Source organism: Capricornis sumatraensis, chromosome X, assembly GCF_032405125.1.
Source record: "Capricornis sumatraensis isolate serow.1 chromosome X, serow.2, whole genome shotgun sequence".
Classification (NCBI taxonomy): domain Eukaryota; kingdom Metazoa; phylum Chordata; class Mammalia; order Artiodactyla; family Bovidae; genus Capricornis; species Capricornis sumatraensis.
Window position 1 is genome coordinate 134,870,099 of NC_091092.1, and position 24,765 is coordinate 134,894,863.

The 24,765-nt window shown below is 44.1% G+C and overlaps 1 protein-coding gene across 3 annotated transcripts; it reads right to left on the reverse strand.

Moving 5' to 3' along the window:
• Positions 1-951: 951 nt before the first annotated feature.
• Positions 952-24,476, reverse strand: PRPS2 (phosphoribosyl pyrophosphate synthetase 2). 3 transcript variants are annotated; one of them, XM_068962353.1, is made up of 8 exons: positions 24,355-24,476; positions 18,983-19,166; positions 18,217-18,225; positions 13,279-13,377; positions 12,139-12,263; positions 6,329-6,502; positions 5,265-5,424; positions 952-3,438 (listed from the first exon to the last, which is right to left on the reverse strand). In XM_068962353.1, the coding sequence occupies exons 1-8, from the start codon at positions 24,474-24,476 to the stop codon at positions 3,346-3,348; spliced, it is 966 nt and encodes a 321-aa protein (XP_068818454.1). In that variant the 3' UTR covers positions 952-3,345. The 3 variants fall into 3 exon arrangements, with proteins under 3 accessions (XP_068818454.1, XP_068818452.1, XP_068818453.1); XM_068962351.1 differs by lacking the exon at positions 18,217-18,225; XM_068962352.1 differs by lacking the exon at positions 18,217-18,225 and having other exon boundaries at positions 18,977-19,166.
• Positions 24,477-24,765: the final 289 nt, after the last annotated feature.

Sequence of the window (24,765 nt, forward strand, 5' to 3'; positions counted from 1 at the left end):
AAAATCCCACCATGACGTACCATCGGTAACAGTCCCTTCACAGAGTTCCTTCTCAGCTCCCCAGCCTCACTTGATCCTCTGAACCTCTTAGTATTGCATCTTCCCCTTTGACTTTTAGCCCGTTCACCCAGGAGCTCAGCCAGTGGGTTGGACAGGACCTACCACATGAAATCAAACACTTCTGAAGAAGTGTGACAGCATTAATGAAGTGAAACTGGCAAGTTGGTGAAGTGATTTTGATATTTCCATCTCTCAATTTTCTTCCTCCCTTCTAGTACATTCTATCCTGTTCTGTCTTAAACTGTGATCTTCTGCAGCAGGCTTCGTTTTAGTTCTTTATATTTACCTGGGAATGTATTTCACTGGCACCATTTAACACAGAATGGTGCCACTCTCAGCATTAGCCACACATTAAAGCTGAGCTTTCCTGGGAGAACCGTAATTAGAAATTTACTTTGTCCCCACAAAAGTAACTTAAAGCATCACAGAACAGGTAGTTGTTTTATGTGAGAACAAAACTCTTCCTGGTGCTTCTGAAATCAAAGCATGTGAAAAACTTTTAAGGGGCCTACATTTAGGTTTGATCAGTTCCAACTATGAACACCACTACTCTGATGTGAAAACACACAGTGCAGTCTTCAATTTCATAGGAAACATCTAGAATTCTTAAGTGGCCCAGATACTATGCTTTGGGGCAAGGAAACTGCTCACCAGTTCTTCAGAAACACCTTCAAAATGGAGAAGAGCTGACTTCAATGAACTTCTGCTTTTTCTATAATTTTATATGCTGGGCTCTAGCCATGCTGTAGCAAACACTTCAAGGTACCCCATTAAAAAAAAAAAAGGTCACTCCATCAAAACATATTACTCCATAATGATTATACAAGGTATGAAAGAAAAAAGGAGCATGATTTTATTGAAATCTTTTAGTACAGTGTTGGAAGATCTTCGAATCCTATATTCTAAAGCAATACAAGCACTGCAAATGATGTAGTTCCTGAATCTAGTTGACATCTCTACCACAGGAAAGTTATCATACAAATCTCTTGAAGCTGATGGATGTAATTTAAGTTGACAATGGAGCAACTTTGGTATATTCGTATTTCTCTGGATCCCCTTTTTGGCTAGATGTACACCAAGTCAATTGCCATTCAGCAGAGTTGGACAGAACCAGCATGTTTGGTGGTTTCATTGAAATGTTTCTGCACGAGCAGCAAGGGATTGCATGAGCTCAAATTAAGCAGCTCTCAAGGCCGTCTTCATCCTCTTTCTTTGAAATGCACCATCAAATGCCACTGCGTAGGGCTAAGTCTAGTCTACTTAGTTGACAGATGTACCAGAAGTACTTTAAAATACAAAAGTGAAGCTAAATAACCATGGAAACAATCAGCTCTTAGAGAATGACAATATCACTTTTTTAATATCTTTATCTGAATATCATTTTTGAAAATGAATTTTAAAATTATATGTCAGCTCTATAACACATTTAGATCTATGTGTTGGACTAAATCTTCGATGAAATTACTACTTCAAATCAACTGGTTTTAGTCACTGTTAACGTGTCTATGATGGGATGCCAAGATGTCTAGTTGCGTGCATTCATAACTACATTTTCACTCCACAGAAATTGAAGAAATACAGATTATCATTCGTCAAAAAGAAAAATTACATACATCTCAATAGACTCTTTATATATCTCAAATCAACTCTGTCTAGATAGAGTCCATTGTATCACATAGCTGACTTAGCCATTTTAAGGTACAGCAAAATGCTAGTTTCTACAATGATTAAAACAATCCTTTAAAACTTTGATTTAACCTCTGCTGTGATGAAGTTTGAAATCTTAAAGATTGCTATTCAGGTTTGTTAATCATTTAAAGAGACCTCATTTTTCCACCCACTGAATTTAGATCCGAGACTTTCCTCTGAGTTTTGAGATCCAGCAGGAGGAGGAGACTTTTCTTTCTTTCTCCTGGGCTTTGTCTATGTAGGCACATTTTCTTTTTTGTGGGTGGAAGCACTCAGCTGGTCGTCCACCAACGTGCCCTTAGTACAATTCAGAGTTGCTGCTCGCTGCCTGCCACCGAGGAGGGGGCACCTCACTCAGGAGCCGTCAAAGGTCACCTGTGAATAAAGCTCTCTTCCCTCCACCATCTCGTTGGGCCACCACTGAACATTCACTTCATGGAGCAACTAATGCTTACCTATTTGTCCTTTATTTGGTAGGCCCTTCTCACCTATGTAACAGCTCTAGCTAAAATAATCTATTGCCTAGAAGGTCTGCTACTTGTGATTACAAAAGACCAAAGACCGCGAGGTCACCACTAAGGAAATAACATTTAAACGTGTATTTGGAGGCACCCACCAAAAATGTACCCTTTTATCATGTCAAAACAAAAAAATAGAGATGGGACTAGTAAAGCTGAGAGGACTTAGGGAAGAAGTCTTTGTTGCGGTGGAGATCCACAACATGAAACTCTTGGGGAAAAAGGCAGAGTAAAAGCTAGAGCTAAAAACAGGATGTTAAAAAAAACAAGATGGCAGAACATGAGGCGCATCCGGATGGACAGAGCTTGAACGTGACCATGAACCTGGAGATTATCTCAAGAGTTTCTCAGTCAGATCTATTGCTGAACAAACTTCTGGAATCTTAGAACAGTGTATTTCACGAAAATGACAGTCATGCTTTTCAGAAGTGGCAATAAAAAAATACACTGCTTCTGAGGTGTCTATTGTTTACCAAAAATAAAAGTGCCAGTGGCCATCTTCAGCTATTGATGCATTTTGTCCTAATTAAGCATAATGACTAAAATGGTTTCCTGGAAACCTGAGCACTAAAAACAAATATTCAAAATTCAGGGTATTATTAATTCTCTAAGGTTCACTCAAAAGTGAAAGACTAATTTTCTACAGGGTTTCACCCAAATGTCCATAGACATTATCATTTTATATTTACAAAAAGGCTTTAATCTGAAGTGACCTTTGGTAGCCCCGAAATTCTTAAACTATGAACTTCCACAATGAAATTATAAACTTGAAAGTTGTGGCCTCAAAGTACTGACAGAACAAAGGGGGGAGAAAAAGGTCACTTATCAGAACAAGTCAAGGTAACAAAAACATCTCTCCTTTAAGATTGTTCACTTAAAAGATCAAATAACCACTGCCCTCCCCACTAAAGTGAAAATAAATGGTCGAGATCTTTAAGAGGGGGAAAACAGTGGCCTTGGAGTATACATAGACCTGATGTTTTTGCATTAACATAACTGCTCAGTCCCAAAGCTAAAAAAATCAGACAAATGCACGCAAGTTAGAAGCCAGAGCAGGCTTGCTCCACACCTCACATCTTTACAGTGGGACGTGGCTGAACAGGTAAGACACAGATTCACCATTGTGGGTCCTTCGGATCGCTTCAGCCAAGATCATCGAAATGTCAATAACCTAAACACCAATGAAAAGACAGACAAGGGGAGAGGAAAGTGGGACATCTCAGTGATGTTTAATTAGAAACGCAGAAGCCAGAAAGCCTAGAAAAGCTTTCTCCAGCACATAAGATGTGCTAATAGTAAACCCCCACCCCACATGTACTTCTTCTGAGAGGACAGTTTGCGCCTGTCTTCAGAGTACAATCCTGGGTGAGGGATCCTGGAAGTGAGATTTTTCAGCGTAGATACTTCAAAGGCTGTTCAGGGCTGCTGTTAACCAGAGACATCCTTTTCTTCGGGTGTTTGTTGTTTTTAAATTATTTTTACTCAGTCATCACATGGAAGATTTTTGTCTCTCGGTTTCTGAAAACACAGATACTATAGCATCTAACAATACAGCTGTAATCACCTAACTTCAAGGTCAGCATTAGAACAGCCATAGACAATGGGGAAGGCAATGGCACCCCACTCCAGTACTCTTGCCTGGAAACTCCCATGGACGGAGGAGCCTGGGAGGCTGCAGTCCATGGGGTCCCTAAGAGTCGGACATGACTAGCGACTTCCCTTTCACTTTTCACTTTCATGCATTGGAGAAGGAAATGGCAACCCACTCCAGTGTTCTTGCCTGGAGAATCCCAGGGATGACAGAGCCTGGTGGGCTGCCGTCTATGGGGTTACACAGAGTTGGACACGACTGAAGCGACTTAGCAGCAGCAGCAGCAGACAATGCATAAATGCATAGGCATGGCTGTGTTACAATAAAACTTTATTTAAAAAAGCAGATGGTGGGCTGGATTGGGCCTGCGGGCCTTAATTTACTGACTCTCAACTACTGAGAATCAGACATGAAAATCTATTTTTGACCATTTTCAAACAAATCTCCTGGGGCCAAATGAACTGCATTGCTCTCTGATAGATGAAAAATCACAAGGCAGATCACTCTGATCCATCTTCATGCTCTAATGATGGGAATGGAGGCTTCCGGCAATGAAAGGACTTGTCAAGGTTCACCAAGGTACAGAGGCCAAACAAGAATTCAAACCCTTTGACTTATTTCAAGCCAACTGGTATACAGCAATCATTGCCACCTCTCTGGGGGCCCCCAAGTCAGGAGGGCTAGGAGTAAACCCTTGGTACAGCCTTATCATTTCAAACAGAAACCTTGCACCCATTAAACACTAACTCCCTAATGCCGCTCCTGGCAACCACCACTCTACTTCCCCTTTCTATGCATCTGACTACTCTAGGGCCCTCAGGTTAAGTGGAATCTAGTTTAAATATCACACAGCATTTGCCCTTTTGTGACTGGCTTCTTTCATTTAGCATACCATTTTCAAGGTTCATCCACGTTACTGCATGTGTCAGAATTTCCTTCCTTTTTAAGACCGAGGAATGTTTCACTGTATGAAGAGACCACACTTTGGTTACCCATTCAACTGGCAGCGGTCAGTTTGGTCATTTCCACCTTTTGACTACTGCAACTAGGGCCTGCTATGAATGTTTGTGTACAAGGTTTTGCTGAACACCCATTTTCAGATTCAGGGGAATAATCCTAGAGGCAGACCTGGTGGATCACATGGTAATTCTGTTTAGCTTTAGCACAGTCTGTTTCTTAATGGTCTTCACTGTGGCTTTATTCACTTACTATTTATAACTTTGACCTCTGCTGACCCCAGCTTTTCCCAGATATCTAACATGTATCAGACCTTCCCATTACAGGAAGCTACAACCTCTGCCAACATCTGCCTTAGCAAGGGGTCACACATGCAAGATGCAATGCTATTTTTCGAGATGTGAGCTAAGTGTCTCATTGCATGGCTCTGCCAGCAGTATAGCCAGTACCTGAATCTTGGAGCAGTGTTTCATCTTGTCCTCTTGGGGAATAGTGTTTGTCACAACAACAGCCTCAAAGGCAGCATTATTTATTCTGGAAATAGCTGGCCCAGAGAAGATCCCATGGGTAAGGATAGCATACACTTTGGTGGCTCCAGCTGAGAGTAGTCTATAAAATAAAAGATAAAAAAGTCAAGTGCACACAAATATTCTTGAAACATTCTCCCCTTTGTGTGAATTTAGAAGCAATAGTGTGTTCCATATAGGAAAATATGAAACCAATTTCACTCACATTTATTAGTCTAAAACATGATCTTTTAAGCTATGTGCTGACCAAACATTTTGTATTTCCTTACATCAGGGATTATCACCCTTGGCTTTGGGCCCAGACAATTCTTTGTTGTGAAGCACACATCCTTGGCCTCTACCCAATAGCAACGCCCCTCCCCTCAGTTGTCACAACCAAAAATGTCTCCCAACATTGTCAAATGTCTCCCAGGAAACAAAACTGCCCAGGTTTAAAAGAGCAAAGCCAAAACGTCACATGTTGACATACAATCAATACAAAAAGGTGAGCTATTCTACACTCTTAGTTTTGCTCTGTCTTAGAAACCTGCTGTGCACTGTGCCCTCCCAGCACATCTCAGTCCATGCATTCTGCAGCCATGCACAGGTGGGCAGCGGCTCCTAGGCAGGATAGCCCAGCTCTAAGTCTCTGGAAGCCCACAGCTGAGAAAGCTGGAGTGAAAGTGAGCATAAGGGAGGGCCTGAAGAGGCCGAAAGACTATCTTTTCCCCTCTGTGCTCAGTTTCACAAGCATCTTCTCTGAACTTTTTAAAAAATACACTGCAAGTAAAACCTTGAAAAGGAACACTGGGCCATAAAGGACCATGGTTTTTTCCCTACCAAGACAAAAAGAAATGGGCCTAGAAATTGACTTCGGTCTGAAAATCCACTACTAAGCAATCAGTAATAATTAGGAGGATGAAGCCTGGTTTTTAGCAGCTGACGCTTCTCCTTTCTTCATGGGATGGCCTAGCACTCTCCTGAAGGGTCCGGAAGCACCCTCATACTTGTCCGCAGCATGGCAGATGGTGCCACAGGTGTCGGCCATGTCATCCACAAGGATGGCCACACGGTCCTTCACATCGCCCACCAGGACCATCCGGTCCACTTCATTCGCCTTCTTCCTCTCCTTGTGAATCAGTGCAAACTCCACGTTCAACCTGTCCGCAATTGATGTGACCCTGCTCAAAGACATATAGAAACACAGACTTAGTGAACAGAGACTTCTGGTTATTGCAGGGGGTTGGGGGGAGGCTGGGAAGAAGGGATAGGTAGGAAGTTTGGGGTGGACACGTATACACTGGTGTATGTAAAATGGATAACCAACAAGGATCTACTGTATAGCACAGTGAACTCTGCTCAGTATTATGCAACAAACTAAATGGGAAGAGAATTTGAGAAAGAATAGAAACGTGTAAATAAATAACTGAATCACTTTCCTGTACGCCTGAAACTAACACAACACTGTTAGCCAACTATACTCCAACATAAAATTAAAAGTTAAAAAGATACATAGGGAAAAGAAGGAAAAGAATTACACCTGAAGTCTGAAAACTCATTCCCAAAATTATGTTAGAAAACTCTCAGTTTACAAAATAAGAAAGAAAAAAAAACATAGATGTGTCAAGTATTGTCAAAACAAAAAAGACTGTGCTCTTCACAGCTGTATTTTAGCACTATTGTAACCAGCCCCACTCAAGATAATGCAGGAATCAGGCCTCGCCTGCAAAGCTGGGACTGGTGTGGGGTATGTGTTAAGCAACCGACAGGGAGGAATGTGCCAGGACACGGCCTTGTGCCTGGGGGCAGCTGAGGAAGAAAGCCAGGGCGCCTTGACCACGGTCTAAAACTCCTGACACTCAACAGGTTGGTGTTTTCGGGCATCTTTTAAAGTCAGAGGCCCGAATGAAAGTAAATTATTTAGAAACTACTAACTGCTTAGTTTGGGGAGCAGCCATGAGGGACAAAGTCTTGTTTAGTGAAGCCACGTAAGCTGCAGGCTTATGACAAAGGGCTTGGCTGCACTTGAGGCCTCTGAGATTGTAATCACAGTCCAGGCCTCTGCCCATCTACAGCAAATGCTCAGTCATCAGCCCTGAAAGGCCTGAACTGGCTAAAGGAGAAGTTGGCAGGCTAGGCTTGCTGCTGAGCCCAGGACATTCTACATTTTTCCTGTGAAGAATAGACTTCAATGATGAAACTTAGCATAAAATAATCCCACTGACATAAGGGAACATGAAATATCCTGTTTCACTTCTTAAAATGACAGTCTCTTATTATGCAATGCAGCTGAAAAAAAATTTTTTGAAGGACCAAAACACAGACTCAGACACAACCCAATTTAGTATGCAGTGACTAGAGGATACAACCTCTGGATGCTTAAGTCCTGGTACCAAAATGGTGACCAAGTAGAGCCTTACCAAATCATTGAGAAGAACCCACTTTCTGGGGCCAAGAGGACAGCAGCTGATAGAACAAGGGGACTGTGTACCACGGGTTACCCCTGCTTGTTTCTGAGAACATTCAACAACTGGTATCATTTTTAACTGTGGTAGAAAAAGTTATACATATTATATACATAGAGGTATGTATACCTAATAGAATTTGAATGCTGACAAAAATTTTGCCCCGTAATCACCTTAAAACATATACTACTCTCGGTATGCCAATTTCATAAAAGATATGCCCTTTAAACTCCAATTAAGGAAAGCTAGTTTCTCAGAACATAAGACAAATTTTGCCAAGAAAAGCCTCTTGAACACCTTACGTATGAGCATATATATTAAAATTTTGTTTCTATGTAAGGATCAGGAAGACCTCGGTACGGCAGGGCCCAGGTCCACAGCCTCACACGGGGATGCGCCACCACGTGGGCTGAAGGTGGCATCACCTGTGTTCACATGTCTGCCAGGTGATCTGCTCTCCTGAGCCAGCGAAAAAACACACCAGCAGGGGGCGCAGCGGCCTGAGTGGGAAGGAAGCTGAGCTATGCAGTTCGGTGGGTAGGGTGGGCGTCAGGGGGACAGAGGAAGGCATGGAACATGAGTGGGGAGCCCTAGCCACTTCAGGTACCCAATGGTAACGTCAGAAGCAGACAATCAGGGAAACTATTCCTGCAAAAAAGCTCCAGGGTTGCGACAATATCCCTATTTCTCCACAGGTTCCAACGCTTCTCTTCCAGGTGTACAACTGTGACTTACTGCCTATTCCTAACATACGGTTGTTGAGACAGGGTATCATACAGAAATCTCGGGTGGAAAAAGCTAGAACAACAACAACAAAAATACATAGTTTGATTTCTATTTCTTCTGGATACACCATTACAGTCTTTACCAAAGAAAAAGAAAAAAAAAAGGCAAATCTGAATTAGTTGCACCAACTTCCCGAATCAGTTTTATGTGAATATTGACCATCTCAACAATGGCGTGCTTCCTTCCTAAGGTGTATTTTTTCTCAGCTTCAAAAACTACCCACAAGTGACCTCTTGTGGTGATATTAAGTTTTACCTGGAACAAATGAAGCTTCAAAGTTTTTTCTACAGCAACAAGTCCCAATTTCTCAGACACCTATTTTTATCTGTGTGTGTGAAAAACAACTAATCACATCAAGCAAAGAAGTCACAGATAATGTCAACTGCATGTATCATGTGTTACTTGCGAGGCTATTTTGTTGGTTGGGGAACAGTTTACTCCAGGATATGCGAGATGTGTAGCAAAAATTTAAGGGAAAAGACAGAGGTGACAAGAACTCCGAAATGCACGCCCTTAAAAAGTTTGCCTTTCCCGGCAGAGAGGGAGCAGCAGGGTAGTCTGAGTGGAACTGATCTGAAGGGGCTCTGAACAAAAACAACATCTTGCTGCTGGCCTAGCTAGCTGATTCTGTTATTATTCTTTTTTTAGCAGGGGTTAGCAAGTACATGAGGGAACTTAGAATATCATAAAAGATGGTACTTCAAGTCAAAGGGAGAAGAATTGATTACTTAACAGTTTGGGGACAATCTAGATAGCTGGGGACAGGGGAACTTGGATTCTTCATTCACTGTTTATTCCAAAACATGTTTCAGATGGAAGAAAAATCAAAATATTAAAAAGGAAAAAAGCAACCCTTAAAATATGTAAAATCAGAGGAGAGGAAAAATGTTAAGGGTGAATCTTTCATAAACCCAGAAGCCATAATTTGAAAAAGAGATAAATATGACTACATAAGAATGCTTTAAGAGTCTTGCAGAGAAGAAAAACACAACAAGAAGTGAAAAACTTGGGAGAATTATTTGCTACACAGAGAAGCAAAGATGTCACTTCCTGCCTGCATAGAACTTCTAACAAACCAGAGGAAGAGGCCTCCAGCTGACAGAACAAGCAAAAGGTACGAACAAAAAATAAACATGCTGGAAAGAGCGCTCAACCTTATGCACAGCAACTGGAATTAACAGGAAGACATGCTCTGTACCACTCAGCTGATCTGTAAAGTAAAAGAAGTTTGATCAAGTGCTGAGCGAATGAACCTGTGTACGAAGTCACTGGCATGCATAGTCGGGAATGTCAACTGGTCGCTTCCTTCTTAACTGAAGTATACTTGATTTACAGTGGTGTGTTAGTTTTGGGTATACAGCAAAGTGATTCAGTAATACATATGTGTGTGTATATATATATGTGTATATATATATATGTGTGTGTATATATATATATATATATATATACTTTTTCAGATTCTTTTCTATTATGGTTTATTATAAGATATTGCATATACTTCCCTGTGCTATACAGTAGGTTCTCGCTTGTCTATTTTATACACAGTAGTTTTATCTGCTGATCCCAATGTTTTATCTTCTTTGAAAGACCCAATTTTGACCCTGTCCATCAAAACCGAAATATAGCTCATGCTCTTGGACCTGGTGACAGTAGTTCTAGGGACACTTGTACTTCCACTACCTGCACATGTATAGGAAATGTGAAAGTGAGTGTCGTGCTGTAGGAACGTGCCTAAGAACACCAACAACAGCACCAACTCAAGAGGAATGAGAGACTGGCCAAAGGAATCCCTATGCCTACACACAAGGGCCTATTGCTGCTGCTAAGTCGCTTCAGTCGTATCTGACTCTGTGCAACCCCATAGATGGCAGCCCACCAGGCTCCCCCGTCCCTGGGATTTTACCCAGCCACAAAAACCAAGAAAGCCGAGCTCCTGCACAGCTGTGGAATGCTTGCAAAGGTGGAACACGTTTTTAAAAAGCACAGAGAAGAAGTATGTGCAGCGTATTATCATCTGTGTGAAATAAAAAGGGAGATACATGTTTCAGTAGCATTTCCAAATGCTATTGGAAAGACTTCACCTCATCCAAAAATAAAAAAACAAACGGAAGGGGGCTGGGATGGGAAAAGACAAGGCCACACAAGTTTGTGGACGGAGCTCTCTTCACCTCGCCCTTCCTGGTGGAGAGCCCTCTCCCCACCAGAGAAGCAGCTGCACTTCTATCCAGGGACTGAGTCTGGAGGCGCGGCGCGCACTACAGCACTCTATCGAATCAGCGTTCCACCGCCTTCACCCTGATCCTCAACTGTCTCTACTGACTGCTCAGTACCCTTCCTGAGGCCATTGGGTGGGCCTGCGCTCTGGTGCTTTCAGTGCCAAGCCAGTTTCTGGCCAGCATCCTCCTTTTCCAGCCTGGCACTGTTCTGTGCCCCACGAGGTGGGCTGCCCGCTGCCCAGTCATCTGCAAGCACAGGCTCTCCGATGGCTGCACCCTCTTGCTTTCCTAACTTGGATCATCAGGTGGTCTCCATCGCACGAGGTGGTCTTCGGCAGGAAGTATTTCCTGAACAGCTGGGCTTGTGGAATTCTCCCTCTGCCATTCTGCAGCCTGGGGTCCATTTTCCCAGCACTGGGACCCCCACACCAGGGTGCAAGTGCAAATCCCACCACACATCCAGCCGTGGCATAGACCCTGGGCTGGCGCTCTCGCAGGTGGCGCCTTTCTCCCTGCCCTCTCCCTTCTCTCCGGAGGCTCCCCTGTGGGCACTAGCCTCTGCCGAGCCACCCGTCTCTTCCTGGATCTGATCCATCACCCAGGTCACCCTGAGCGCAGCTCTCAGCCGTTTTTATTTCTTGGCCACAGGTATCTCCCTTTCCCTGGCAGTTCAGTTGGTAAAGAATCCACCTGCAATGCAGGAGACCCCGGTTTGATTCCTGGGTCGGGAAGATCCGCTAGAGAAGGGACAGGCTACCCACTCCAGTATTCTTGGGCTTCCCTTGGGGCTCAGCTGGTAAAGAATCCGCCTGCCATGCGGGAGACCTGGGTTCGATCCCTGGGTTAAGAAGGGAAAAGCTACCCACTCCAGTATTCTAGACTGGAGTATTCCATGGACTCTATAGTCCATGGGGTTGCAAAGAGTCAGACACAACTGAGCGACTTTCACTCACTCACTCATCTCCCTTTCTCTCGGGCTGCTCTGCGGACAGGGATTTTAAAACTGTTTTATTTTGGCTTCCATTGCTAAGTGTTTGTGAAGTGAAAGCCTTATTTTCCAATTAGGCTGATGGCTTCTATCATCAGAAATAAATTTTTTTAAAAAACTCAGAACATTCTTTGCTGAAAATAAATGTTTATGTGTATTTTTTTTTCTTTCGTTAATGATGAAATGTTAAAGATGACAGCTCTCTGCTCTGGAGGTGAAGCCTGTTGGCTGCTTACTTGGTCATCTGCAAAATAAACTGGTAAGTCAATTAAGACATGCTTCCTTACCTAACACATACAGCAAGGAAAAAGCAGTTAGCAAACCCAGAAACCTGCCTCGTACCACCTGAGCCTGTGCAATACCTTTTGGCACCCCCGGCGTCAGGTGAAACAATGATACAATTTTTCCAGTCGGTGATGTTCTCCCGAATCCACTGCAGGACCGCAGGCTCTGCGTACAAGTTATCCACGGGGATATCAAAGAAGCCCTAAGGGGAGAAGTGGGTGTCATGTTATAACAGGGCTTTTTTAAAAAGATCTTCTCTGCCATGAAATAAAATCAGAATTTTTTATTCAAAAGAAGCCTTTTCAACAGATTCCCCTTTTACTTCTTTTTAAAAATATTTTTTTCAATTGAAGTATACATTGTATTTCTTTTTTAAAAATGTTTTTGTAACTGAAGTATAGTTGATTGACAATGCTGTGTTAGTTTCAGGTATACAGCAAAGTGATTCAGACATATATAGATATATTCTAAGATTCTCTTCTGTTATATGTTACTACAAGATGCTGAATATAGTTCCCTGTGCTATACAGTGGGTTCTTGTTGTGTATCTATTTTATATTTTATCCTTCCCTCCACATCTTCCCTTTGGTAACTGTAAGTTTCTTTTTTATGTCTGTACAGACTCCCTTTTCTTAATTCAAATGGAATTAAATCAAAAGACAGATATGTTCCAGAAGCAGATTTCAGTTCAGCTGGTATCTCTGGGGACATGGTCTATTACCTTATGATCACCTCTTTTCTAAGAAAAGGAGACTGGCTTTGTAGATCAGTGGGGGAAAGATTTGCTTAAAGCAAATCTTAAGCATCTTATTGTAAGCCAAATAATTCACAGTTCACTGTACTGCAGGGCAGGCATACTGTCATTTGGCCTGTTTTATAGATGAAGGAACTAAGTTATAAAGAGTATTTAAAAACTTAACAACTCTCCCATTTGAATTATTGGCAGAAGTTGAGGTAGAATTACAGAGTTTACTACCAAGAAGCCATTCCCGCTCCTCCAAAAGTGAGTGGAGGCAAGGTGGTGGTGGAGACAGGCGATATCAATGTTAAATTATCTAAGTTCGGTAAAAAAGAAGAAAATCCCAGACAGTCGCCATATACAAACTTAAAAACACAAGTAGTGTTACCTTCTCTGAAAACTAACCTAACAGAGAGTTAGGATTTAACCACTTGCATTAAGCCTTCACTATAACCAAGAACAAAGAAAATGCTGGAACCTGGATCTGAGAGGCATGCAGGTCCATGGTGATGATGTGATCCGCTCCAGCAACAGAGAGCATATTGGCCACAAGCTTTGCTGAAATCGGAGCACGACTCTAAAATACAAAGGCACAACTTTTATAATAAGGGAGAGATGGCGACATCCAGATTTCTCCCACTGAGATCTACAGGAGAAAGATGAATCACAGATGGGTTATTACACGTGAAGAGAAGTAACATTAATAATTTAATTCCTCAATAATTTGACCTTAGTAATTTATTTAATAAAGAAAGTTATAGGTTATAACAGCAAAAGAGACTCATCCCAGTTTTATTCACCAAATACTAATTATTTACTATTGGGAGATAGTGTGCCTGACACTGGATACAGAAAACAAATATCAAAGAAGCAAATAATTAAAGATAAATACACATAATATCACAATTTATGTAATTGCAATTGTGACAACTAGGTAGAATAAAAGGTACTGAGAGAGAAAGTGAGAGGGAGACAGAGAGACACAGACAGACAACAGCATGGACAAGAAGTCAACAGACATTAGTTGTCAGAGGCCCCTCTAAGGAAAGGGCTGCTTTTTTTTTTTTTAAGTTCACAACTGAGCAACTTTAACTTTTTTAATTTTTTAATATAAATTTATTTATTTTAATTGGAGGCTAATTACTTTAAATATTGTATTGGTTTTGCCATACATCAACATGAATCCACCACGGCTGTACAGGAAAGTGCTTCTTAAGGCGAGGCCAGCAGAGATGGAGACTAGTGGTGCAGAAAGAACCCATGTGACGTCATGGAGGCTGAGAGGTCACTCACATCCAGGGACGGACAGAGCCTAGTGTGGCTACCTATGGGCCAGGATGCAGCGCAAGGGGATACCTGAAGGGAGGCAGGGCTACACCTTCAGAGCCCCAAAGGCCAGTCCTGAAAGCTGAGTTTCTGCACTACAGCTAGGAGCAAAGGCTGTTATGAATTCAACAACAACCAGAAGGAAGAAAGAACAGCTTAAGGTGATGGATCAGCTGATATTTAGAGAAACAGACTGCAGTGTGACACTGTATCTTCTTGAAGGTAGCTAAGTTCTTCATAGCTTTAGCTGCCACACCATAAGTGATGGACATGAACTCTGCCCACATCAAAACAATCCAAGGGACTATACAGGCATGATTAGGCCTACGGAAAGAGTTCAGTACTTTGCTATAAACCAAGCATTCCTACATACAACAAGAAAATGTAAGCTTAATAGAAGATTTAATTCAAACTTACAATGTTATGTTATGTAAGTTTCAATTATATCTCAAAGCTGAAAACAAAGATTTCCTTCAAAATAGTAATAAATGATCTCTGTTAAATACACAGACACGCACACAGTATATTTCTGTAAAAACATACATAGACACGCACACAGCATATTTCTGTAAAAACACACACAGGAATTAAATCAAAATGTGAACCGATTATTTTTATTTTCTCTAGTATCATTCTTACGATAATTCACACCCCTCCCATACACACTTTTTTTTTTCACACACAAAGAATGAGAGGAAACATCCCAAATGTTAACAGTAAATGTTTCCAGAAAGTGAGATGATGGGGAAATAGTTTTGTAACTTTTTGTGAATCATTCAACCTGCTCAACTCACTCAGGTTTTTTCATCATGTAACCCCCCTGCTCTGTTCCACACTGTCCTTGAGATAAAAAGCCCTCCCGCCAGTGTGGCTCTAGCTCCTTAGAAGTGGTCTGTCCTGCACCCTCAGCCTGAAGAAGGGGTCCTCCCCAGAATGGGCTCTGGCCCCCCCTCTTGTGGAGAACACTGTAACTCTTGCTGTCTACACCCGCACTCCCACTTTACCCTTAATCTGCCCCCATCTCTGCAGACCCTGTATGTCTGATCCTCCAGATCTGGTTCCAGTCTCCAAACTTTAAGGCACTTGGACAATTCCAGAGAGGAATGATCTGTCATAAAGGGACACAGCATTTGGCCCCCACCACATGGGACCACCATAAGCCACCTGCTTAAAGATGGACATCAGAAGATAGTTTACGTAGAATGCATAGTTCACAACTAGACTATGTGTCCCTCAAGCGCAAAGGATTGGTTTTGGAGATTTCTGCATCACCTGCAACCCCAGCTCTGTACCTTGCATATGATAGTTCTTCAATAAATATTTCATAACAGGATCTCTAGAACACCGAGTTTCCAAGGCTTAGTCATTCACCTCACTGACTGAGAGAGTTATTTAGCCTAACAAAATTCCAGGGTAAGTAAAAGAACAAATCCATCGCTGGGAATGCGATTCACTATGCTGATCAACTTCCTTCCTCTGTCTCTCCACAGCATCAAGCCATTCTTACTTCTGAGAGCTAGAGACAGGAGCAATTTCTAAATCCATACTTTCTGCTCTCCTTCACACTCTGTTTTAGAAGTTAATTTTCAGACCATCTTTCACAATTTGCCTTAACACCCAACTGCATTCTGCAAGAAAAATGATTCACAAGTTTTAACTGACTTTATGGCCAAGAAAGAGAAAACATTAGTATGGCATTTCAACAAAGGTAGTCAAGGTACAGCCACTGCAAATAAAACGGTTGACTCCTCTAATGAAAAATGGTTAAAAATCAAATATTTTGTGAGCCAGACCAGTCTGGACAAAGATTCTCCAGAGAGTCCAGATTTCATTCAGCATATTAGCTGCTGCCCTGATAAAAAGCGTAAACTTCACAAGCTTTAAAAATGGACAAGATTACAGAATTTGTGTCAGCACAACTGTCCTCAATTTTTCCAGTTAAGAAATCAAAAGAAACAGTGTGATCATTGAAAATAGATCATAACTTTGAAAATTTTGAAAAACAGCCCTCTGTGATTCCTTTTTTTGCTATCAGTTTTTCTCCAACAATACAGTGTACCATTTCTGAATTCTGGGTTCCTTCTACTACTACTGGTGTCAGCTCTCAACTGCTATCGTGGCCTTGCTTCTGTGTTGCTGACAGTGATCACTTTGTCTCTTCTACCAGTGGTTAAGTTCAGAAAGTCGTGGGATTGTCCGATTGAGGTAAAAAAGAAAAGTGACCACCGTTTTGTATCCAAGAAATGTACCGACAGCGAAGTGACTAAGTAAGAGTGAAAGAAAGGAAAGAAACTGATGTTCAAAATGGCCTCCACAAGAAAACCCATCTAAATATCCAACAATGGAAGTTGGATCAAGAGATAGTCGGACAAAGCAGATTCAGGAGATAGTTAAGCCCACTGGGGGCTCTGGAGGGCTCTTTGCCAGCATGATGGCAAGTGGAGGCCAGAGGCCAGGAGTGACCTCACACCCCCTGTGGGAGCAGGTGATCAGCCACACAGACCCTGCTGGTGTCTCTATATCATGATGATCAAATGGAAGAAACAAAGTTTGAAAATACAATCTTGGAACAAGAGGTAACTGCCAATCAGATACTTGCAAACAAAAAATGCAGGTGTCTCAGCATTTGTATCAGTTAAAAAGAAAGTTAGGGTAAAAAACAGAAAGCAAAAAACCAAAAAACCAGCTAGGGTTCCAAACTGTTAACACAGTGGGAGATGGCCAAGTAATAATAAAAGGAGTAATTTACTGAAAAAGCAGTAATGTATCAAATATCTCAGTGTCAAGTGCAAAGGCTACTAGAAATAAAAGGAAAATCTGATGACAAATGGCAGAATACAGAATTTACTAAACCTCCTGTTATGTAGAAGAGAGATGGTAGCAGAATATTAGCTTCTCTAGGACACAGACAAGAATGAAGATGCTGAATCATCCCATGGAAACGCACAAATGGGAGGAAGAGCTAGGACAACAGATTACACTGAGGGAACAAAAGAAATCAATTTAAATTTAGCAGCTAAAAACGCACATAAAACTTGCAAATCAAGTCTGGAATAAAAGCAGCTTGACAAATGATACGTGGGAGGTCATATGCCTCACTGGAGCAGATGGGACCTACACATAAGCTAAAGCCAAGTCACAAAGTGAAAGACACACACACACACACCTCCCCGCATACTACACACACTCCAATATTTCATGGCAATGGCAATTACCTGCTGTTCAATGTCCATAAATAAATGTTTTATAGACACACAGCCGGGTCCATTCATTTACATCCTGTCTCTGGCATAAAACTAGAGCTTGGTAGTTACCACAGAGACCATGCAGACCTTCACAGGAAAAGCTTGCTGACCCTTTCTAACATATATGCTAAGTCACATTTCAAGTGCAGAATGGAGTTCTGGAGATCAAATTTTTAGTGGGCAATTTACTGACTAAGCTGTGTTCAGCAGAGTCTGGAAACCACACCTGAAGGAGTTGACATTAAAATTTACAGGGACCTTGCTACAGGAATCCATATTTATAAACAGACTTTTTTCACATGAGGGGAATCTTATGTACTGTTGAAAAATTTGCATTGTTTCAGAAAATCAATTCTGGAAACAAATGGAGGTGCACTGAAGAAAAGTTTCTCTCGTAACTAGTTATCCCATCACAGGACAACAGTGTGGCTGATGAACCAGAAGGATTCACTTGGAACTGACCATCTATTCATAAAACACAAGGAGGGCAACAGCTTAAGTGTTGTTCCCATAGAAGGTTGAACGGTAACCCCAAAACTCACATTCACCCAGAACCTCAGACTCTGACCCCATCTGGAAATCAAGTCTTTGCAATTTGATTTCAAAGGAAGACAGTGATCAAGATGAGATCATTCTGGATTAGTGGGCTCCCTAAATCCAATGACTATCCTTTTATAAAAGAGGAAAGGACACACAGACACAGGAAGGTAGCCATGTGAAGACGAGTTGGGATGGCAATGACGCTACCAGACACCAAGGAATGCCAGGAGCCCGCAGAAACGGAAGAGGCAAAGAAAGCTCCCCCTGGTGTCTTCAGAGGGAGTGCAGCCTGCTGGCACCTTGACCTCTGACATCTGGCCTCTAGGACGATGAGGGTGCACATTTCCGTCATTCTAAGCCTTCCAGTTAATTTCGGCAGCCCTAGCAGAGTAATACGATCCCTTCTCAAGTTCCCCTCCACCTTCCCTGATTTTTCTTGAGGGCAGAGACCATATCTTCTTCAGTTTCTTCTGCAACCTCACAGGGCCTCCTACAATGCCACTGTTGCAAAAAGGATAATTCAACAATACCAACTTCATTCCTGTGGGGGGGTTAAAAAGGGATACTGGTGTAAATTTAACTTGGTATCCTGAGAGAACTGAGGATTCCCACACAGCTGTAGGAAACAGTGCTGAGATGGTGCGTCCTTACCCCAGCTTTTCATGGTGACATTTTGCAGCCCTAAGGGAGGAAATCACAACCGGGATGCTGACATGGATACAATCCAGGGGTCTGCCTGGGACTCCATCAGCGTTTTACACTCACCAGAGAGTGTGTGTGTGTATATGTGTTTAGTTCTACTCACCACCACAAAGACACACACCAGTTTCATCACAAGGACTATAGTAAGAGTACTTTCAGACCTGCAAAAATACTTTTTACCTGTTTCTATATCAACAAACATGATGGCTGATTCAAAGATAAACTTTGGATAAGGGCAAGAAAGCATGTTTACTCCATCACGACAGTAGAAGGGCAACATTTCCCAGGGAGTCGGAGGTATGAAGTGAGAAAATAAACGCAGCCATCAAGCCGGAGCCGGTTCCTCCAGCAGCTGTCCCGCACGCATACCTTGTCCTTCTTGTCTTGCCGGGCGTAGGGGAAGCACGGGATCACAGCGGTCACCCTGGAGGACGACGCGATCTTGCAGGCGTTGATCATGATGAGCAGTTCCATCAGGTTGTCGTTGATTTCGCCACAGCCACTCTGGATGATGTACACATCTTCCCCTCTCACACTTTCGCCAATCTCCACGCTAGGGAAAGGAAGGTGCCACTGTTAATAGCTAAGCCTCCCTGGGACCGCCCCTAAGGGCTGCGACTCGCGAGTACTCAGCAGGCGGTGGTCCTTGCAGGCAGAGCATCTTCCACTGAGAGGAGACAGAGCAAAGTCAGCGAAAGGGAAGAGGCACACAGGCAAGGTCTGGGCAGATTAGGCACAAGCTTCCAACACTTCTTACCCGAGTGGAGTTGCAGAGGACATGTGAATTCCCCCAGCGACCAGCTGTGACAACACAATCATAGGGGAAGCTCTGTTGCCCTGGGAAGCTCATCGGAGAGCTCTGTTGCCTTGGGTTTTCTTGGGGGCCAGGGACTCAGTGTTAACCACATGGTTCACTGTTCAGCAGGGACCCTTTCCCATGGGCAATGGGGGAAACTTTGCGCAAACTCAGTTCCCAGAAGCCAGCCAAGGGTCATCCTATAAAGGGGCCTTTTTCATATACGAGGGACTCTAATATGCTCTTTAGAAACTGTCTCTGGCCTGTTACGTTAACTCTTTTTTGGCTCAATACTGTATTCTAGTTTACTTTCATTACCGTTACATGTATACATTGCTTTAAAAATTCCAACCATTCTGTAAGGCTTATAGCAAATAAAATAAGCCCAGAGGCAGCCAATTTCATCTCTTGATGTGGTTTTGACATATTTATCTTCAAAGACCCTCACTAATGCTTGGATTGCTTCATCTGGATTTTTCATTTTAGGCATCACGGGTTGACTTCTCACTCCAGACCATGAGGACTGACTTGTCCCCTCCCCATCCCACCCCCTGCATCAAGCGCAGCCCTCCCATCTCATGTTGCCATCCTCCCAGCACAGATCAGTTATCTGCCAACCAAATCTGAGGGCTGCATGTTAACTGTGTCGGTGCCATTCAGAGCCAAGCCATACAGTAAACTGAACCAAGTTCACGGTGCCTTTCTGTACACAATTTTGGGGGGTGGGTTGTTCACCTTGGAGGAAGTGATCCTACCTCTTCATCTACTAAGTTTTCCAATTCAAATGGCAGCCTCGACACTGAGCTAACAAACGAAACCCCACAATGTCAAGGTCAAGGCCTCAAGCGTGACCTCTATTCTGCGGCCTGCTCAAGGCTTGCCCCCCAGCTGGCTGACCAGGGTTCTCTTCCTCCCTGTGCACAGCTCCTCCTGGGGATTCCCTTCCCTTGTCTCCTGCCCTTGATTTCCTGCTCTCTGTACCCTTTCTTGGTGCACTTGCTGGTTTTGCTGATGGACATCCTCTGGTAGTGTCTTGAAAAAAGCAAACAGGAGCTTAATTCTTTGAAAATTGCCTGCCAGGAAGTTCCAAGTGTAGGATTCTGGGGGTTCCACAAGAGAATGAGTCAATACAACACTGGCAAACATATACAATTAGCTGTGCCCTTTCTCTTGCGATCAGAAGCCAATTATACCCAATAGCACTGGAAGAGCTGATTATTTCTAAAGAAAATGGAAATATAAATGGTATTTGGAATACCATATAGTAAGCTATCTGAACCAATGGAAGCTTCTATCCAACTTCAAGTAAAATAATTAGAAGATAAAAATGCCATTTTTCAGTTTGACGTGATCTGGAAACAGTTTTGATCATAGTGGGTCGGCCTCCCACATACTCTGTGCTCTGCCATGGATGGAAAAGGTACAATGCCAGCCTCAGGATGAGCATGTGACAGAGTCCAGTGTACTCCTCTCGAGCTCAAGTACTAAGGAGCTAAATGTAATTCCTTTGTGAACATTGCATCAAATGTGAGGTGAAGTTGATTGGGAAATCCCAGTATTATAGCTCAGAGGTTAACAATCTACAGCCCGTGAGCTGAGAATAGTGTGGTGGGCAGAATGGTGGCCTCCCAAAGACATCAATGTCCCAATCCCCAGAACCTTCGAATATGTTCATTTACAGGGCAAAGGAGAAGCCAAGTGGCAGATGGAATTAAGCCTACTAGTCAGGTCACCTGAAAACAAGAGAGATTATCCTAGACTATTCTAGTTGGCCCATTTGATCACAAGGGCCCTTAAAGATGGCAGAGGGAGAGAGGTCAGAGAAAGAGATCTGAGGGCTGAAGCAGGGTCAGAGATGTGCTATGTGGCTGGCCCTGAAGATGGAAGAATGGGCTAAGTGCCAAGGAAAGCGGGCAGCCTCTAAGAGCTGGGAAAGCAATGGATGGATCCTGCCCTAGAGCCTCCAGAAGGAACACTGACCCATGATGGATTTCTAACCCACAGAACTGTAAGATGCAACAGCAACAGAGTCGCTATGGGCCCATGAAGCCTAAAGTGTTATCTGGCCCCTTACAGAAAAAGTTTGCCAACAACTCCTGATGTTATGATTGTTTAGCCCCAAATTTCAGGGGGATAAACTTCTTTGCCCTATTTTTCCCAAGGAACAACCTCAATCCCCATGGGGAAGACAGAAACTATGTACGATCACCATGGCAACTTTTTCCCAAAGCTATTCCTGATTCTACTCATATAGATGGTCACGACTGATCTTTATTCTAGGTTTTTCAAAAACTGTGGGCAGAAGGCAGCATCCACTGCTCTTCACTGATCCTGAAATAAGGCTGATGAGTTTATCTGAGCCAACAACGAATGGGTGTGGTAATTAAAAAGACAGCCACAGACTAACACTTTTTCCGCCAAGAAGGGCACTCTACGGCCCCTCCCCCTGGACCTGGGAGGACTCTGTGCTTGACAACACAACGTGACAGAAGTGACGATGCCCTGACGTCGGGGTCCAGGCCTTCACAGACTGGGAGCTCTGACTTCCTGTGTTTTGAAGTCCTTGTGCTTGGACGCTAGTTTTCACGCTCTAATAAGGAAGCTCCAGCAGCCCTGTGGGGAGAGGTACAGAGGTTCCCAGCCAAGCTCTCAGGCCAAAGCTACTGCCAACTTACCAGCCATGCAAGCCAGCCAGCTCAGAAGTGGATTCTCCAGCCCCAGATGCCAACACGTGGGGCAGAAAGAAGCCTTCCTTGCTGAGCCCTGCTCAAGTCACTGTGAGAGTCAAAGAAATAACGATCATACACAATAAATAACCAGGACTTTGGGTCTTACAATCCAGGTAGCCACTCTGGGCAGGTTAACTGACCAGCAGAAAGGGTTACAGACGCCATCATCAGTGCTGTTCTAGGACGTCATCACAGCCTTTCAATGGTCAACTGGAAAGCTGGAACTGACATCTCCCTGTGGAGCTTAAATGATTTAGAGATGAGAAGGTAAAATCATGAGGCTCTGTGTCCAATTAGACAGTGCTTTTTAAATGGGTAATAGGAGGAGTTGAGGACCAGCAGACGCCAAACCAGATTTATGGTCCTGGCTCAGGGAGAGATTTAGGAAGGGGCCCCTAGACCTGAACTGAAGCATTTTTCTCTTCCTTTCGCCCTTCTGCTTTTCATCTTTAGGACCACACAGTAAAAACCAGATTACCAGATTAAAGGGAGGCCTGTTTGTAAAAATTCAACCTCTGGGCCTAGACAGTTCATGGGAAAGAGGGAAGTCAGGAAGTTAACCTCTGATAGTCTAGATATTAAAAAATAAAATATAACTATACAGCAATTCCCAGACTTCATGGTGAGTGGTTTCTGACACCTCATGATTTCTAATTACCTGGTAATTATAAAATACTCAGAAACAATAATTTCTTCTTGACCTATATGACACCACCTCTGGAACACAAACTGTTATCCCTTTCTTCTGAAAGCTACTGAAACTTGAATAGGACTGCTAAATATTGTCGTATTCAAACCTAAATATACTATCCTTTGCTAGAGCCCTGACAATCCTAGGAGACTTCTGTATGGAACTCTGCAAAGTGGAATTCTTTAGCTGAAAGACTCCTGCATTAATACTAGCTGCTACTCATTCACAAATGTGTCTTCTCTTATATTATCACCAGGGTCATGTAATGGAAGAAGGAATTCACGGAGCCTAAAAAGCTGACTCAATAGCAAACACCACCTTCTATGTCATAACAACCCCTCCTCTGCAGCTAAGCAATCTTTGCCTATGCCAAGGTCATCAAGATTTTTCTCCCGTGTTTTCTCTTAGAAATTTCCAGTTGTAGGTTTTACATTTAGGTTTAGGATTTCAAGTTCATTTCTGAAATGGTAGGAAGTATGGATGGAGTTGTTTGAGGTTTTTTTTTTTTTTTTTTGCAGCTCACCAACACTTGTTCCAGCCCTGCTTGTTGGAAATGTTGGCTGAACTGGGTCTTTGCCAAAGATATCAAAATGATCAGTAAATTAAAAAAAAAAAAAAAAAAGATCAGTACCGGAGTATAATGGTAGATATTTTAAGGGGGGAGCGGGAAGGAATGGGACCAAGTTGAAATGAATTAAGAGCTGCGTGAAAGCCGGCAAGTGGAAAGAAAGGAGCCCCTGGCCCGGCTTCTGAGGGGGCCACGAGCCTGACCTCACTGAACGGAGGTCACCGCTTCTTGCGGACCTGAGACATGGGGGGCAGCAGTTACAGTCAAGCCATGGCCTTGCTCCTGGACAACGCAGTGTCCCAGGACGATGAAGAAGCTGGAGAAGGAAAAAAAAAAAAGTCCATCATCTCTGAGGCAGAAAAGTTAGCACAAGGGATCCCAGCACGTGAGCCCTGAAGTTCTCAGGCTCTTTAAACCCTTTGCAGGACCACACCTGCTGGATAACTCAAGAGCTGGCACCCGAGCAACTCAGGACTATCACCTGGGGAGCTTTCAACATGCGGACCCTCACAGCCCTCGGAAGAATTCTCCGGGAGCGCAGCGAAGCTGGGTGTTTTCCACAGCCCCGGGCGAACCTAGCGCGCCGCCGGGACTGGGGACGTGGGCGGGACGTTCCCTAGCGCACCCTGGGTTTGCGAGCAGCGCTGCAGGCAGGAACGCGGACCCCGGGGCGAGCACGCCCCGGGCCATGTCCCTGCCCGCGTGCCCCGCACTCGATTCGGCTCCAGCCGGCTGCACCCACCTAGCCCCGCGGGCCGTCCGGGGGGTCGCTCTTCCGGGCTGGGGCCGCTCTCCTTGGCTTCTCACGGACGCCGCGGCAGTGGCGCGGAGGCCGCGTCGTGGCCGGCCCGCCCCGGAAGGGGGAGCGGGCGGCCGTAGAGGGGGTCTCAGGCAGACGCCGGCCCCTGCCCGGCCGCGCAACCGCGCGCCCAGCGCCCTCCCCGGCCCGGCCCCCACCTGGTCTCCTGGTTGCTGAACTTCTTGGTGATCACCTTGCCCAGCTCCAGGCCCAGCCGGTCGGCCACGCGCTGGGACAGGTCCTGGTGCGAGCTGCCGCTGAAGAGCACGATGTTGGGCATGGTCGGGCGCGGAGTTCCGAGCGACGCTGGGCGGCTGAGGCGGCGGTCACTCGGCAACCCGTGGCGAGAGCGGGAAAGCGCGACTGGCGGATACCCGGGAGGAGCCGAGTTAAAGAGGAGCTGGAGGGGGCGGGGCGGAGGGGCGGAGCCTGGGGGAGGAGGAGCTGGAGGCGGTGGCGCTCAAGGGGTGGAGCTGCGGGGGTGGGAGGAGTGGGAAAGCGCAGCCGCGGTCTTCGAGGGAGGAGCTGGAGGAGGGGGGGCTGAGGAGCGACAAGGCGCCGCCGCGGTC

What these genes read in the sequence shown, in the direction of transcription:
- PRPS2 (XM_068962353.1), bottom strand. Translation starts at nt 24,476, where the DNA reads ATGCCCAACATCGTGCTCTTCAGCGGCAGCTCGCACCAGGACCTGTCC. An exon ending in GACGCCGGGGGTGCCAAAAG is followed by an intron (nt 6,503 to 12,138) that starts GTATTGCACAGG and finishes GTCTTTGAGCAG; the next exon opens with GGTCACATCAATTGCGGACA. An exon ending in AACACTGCTCCAAGATTCAG is followed by an intron (nt 3,439 to 5,264) that starts GTACTGGCTATA and finishes ATTGGTGTTTAG; the next exon opens with GTTATTGACATTTCGATGAT.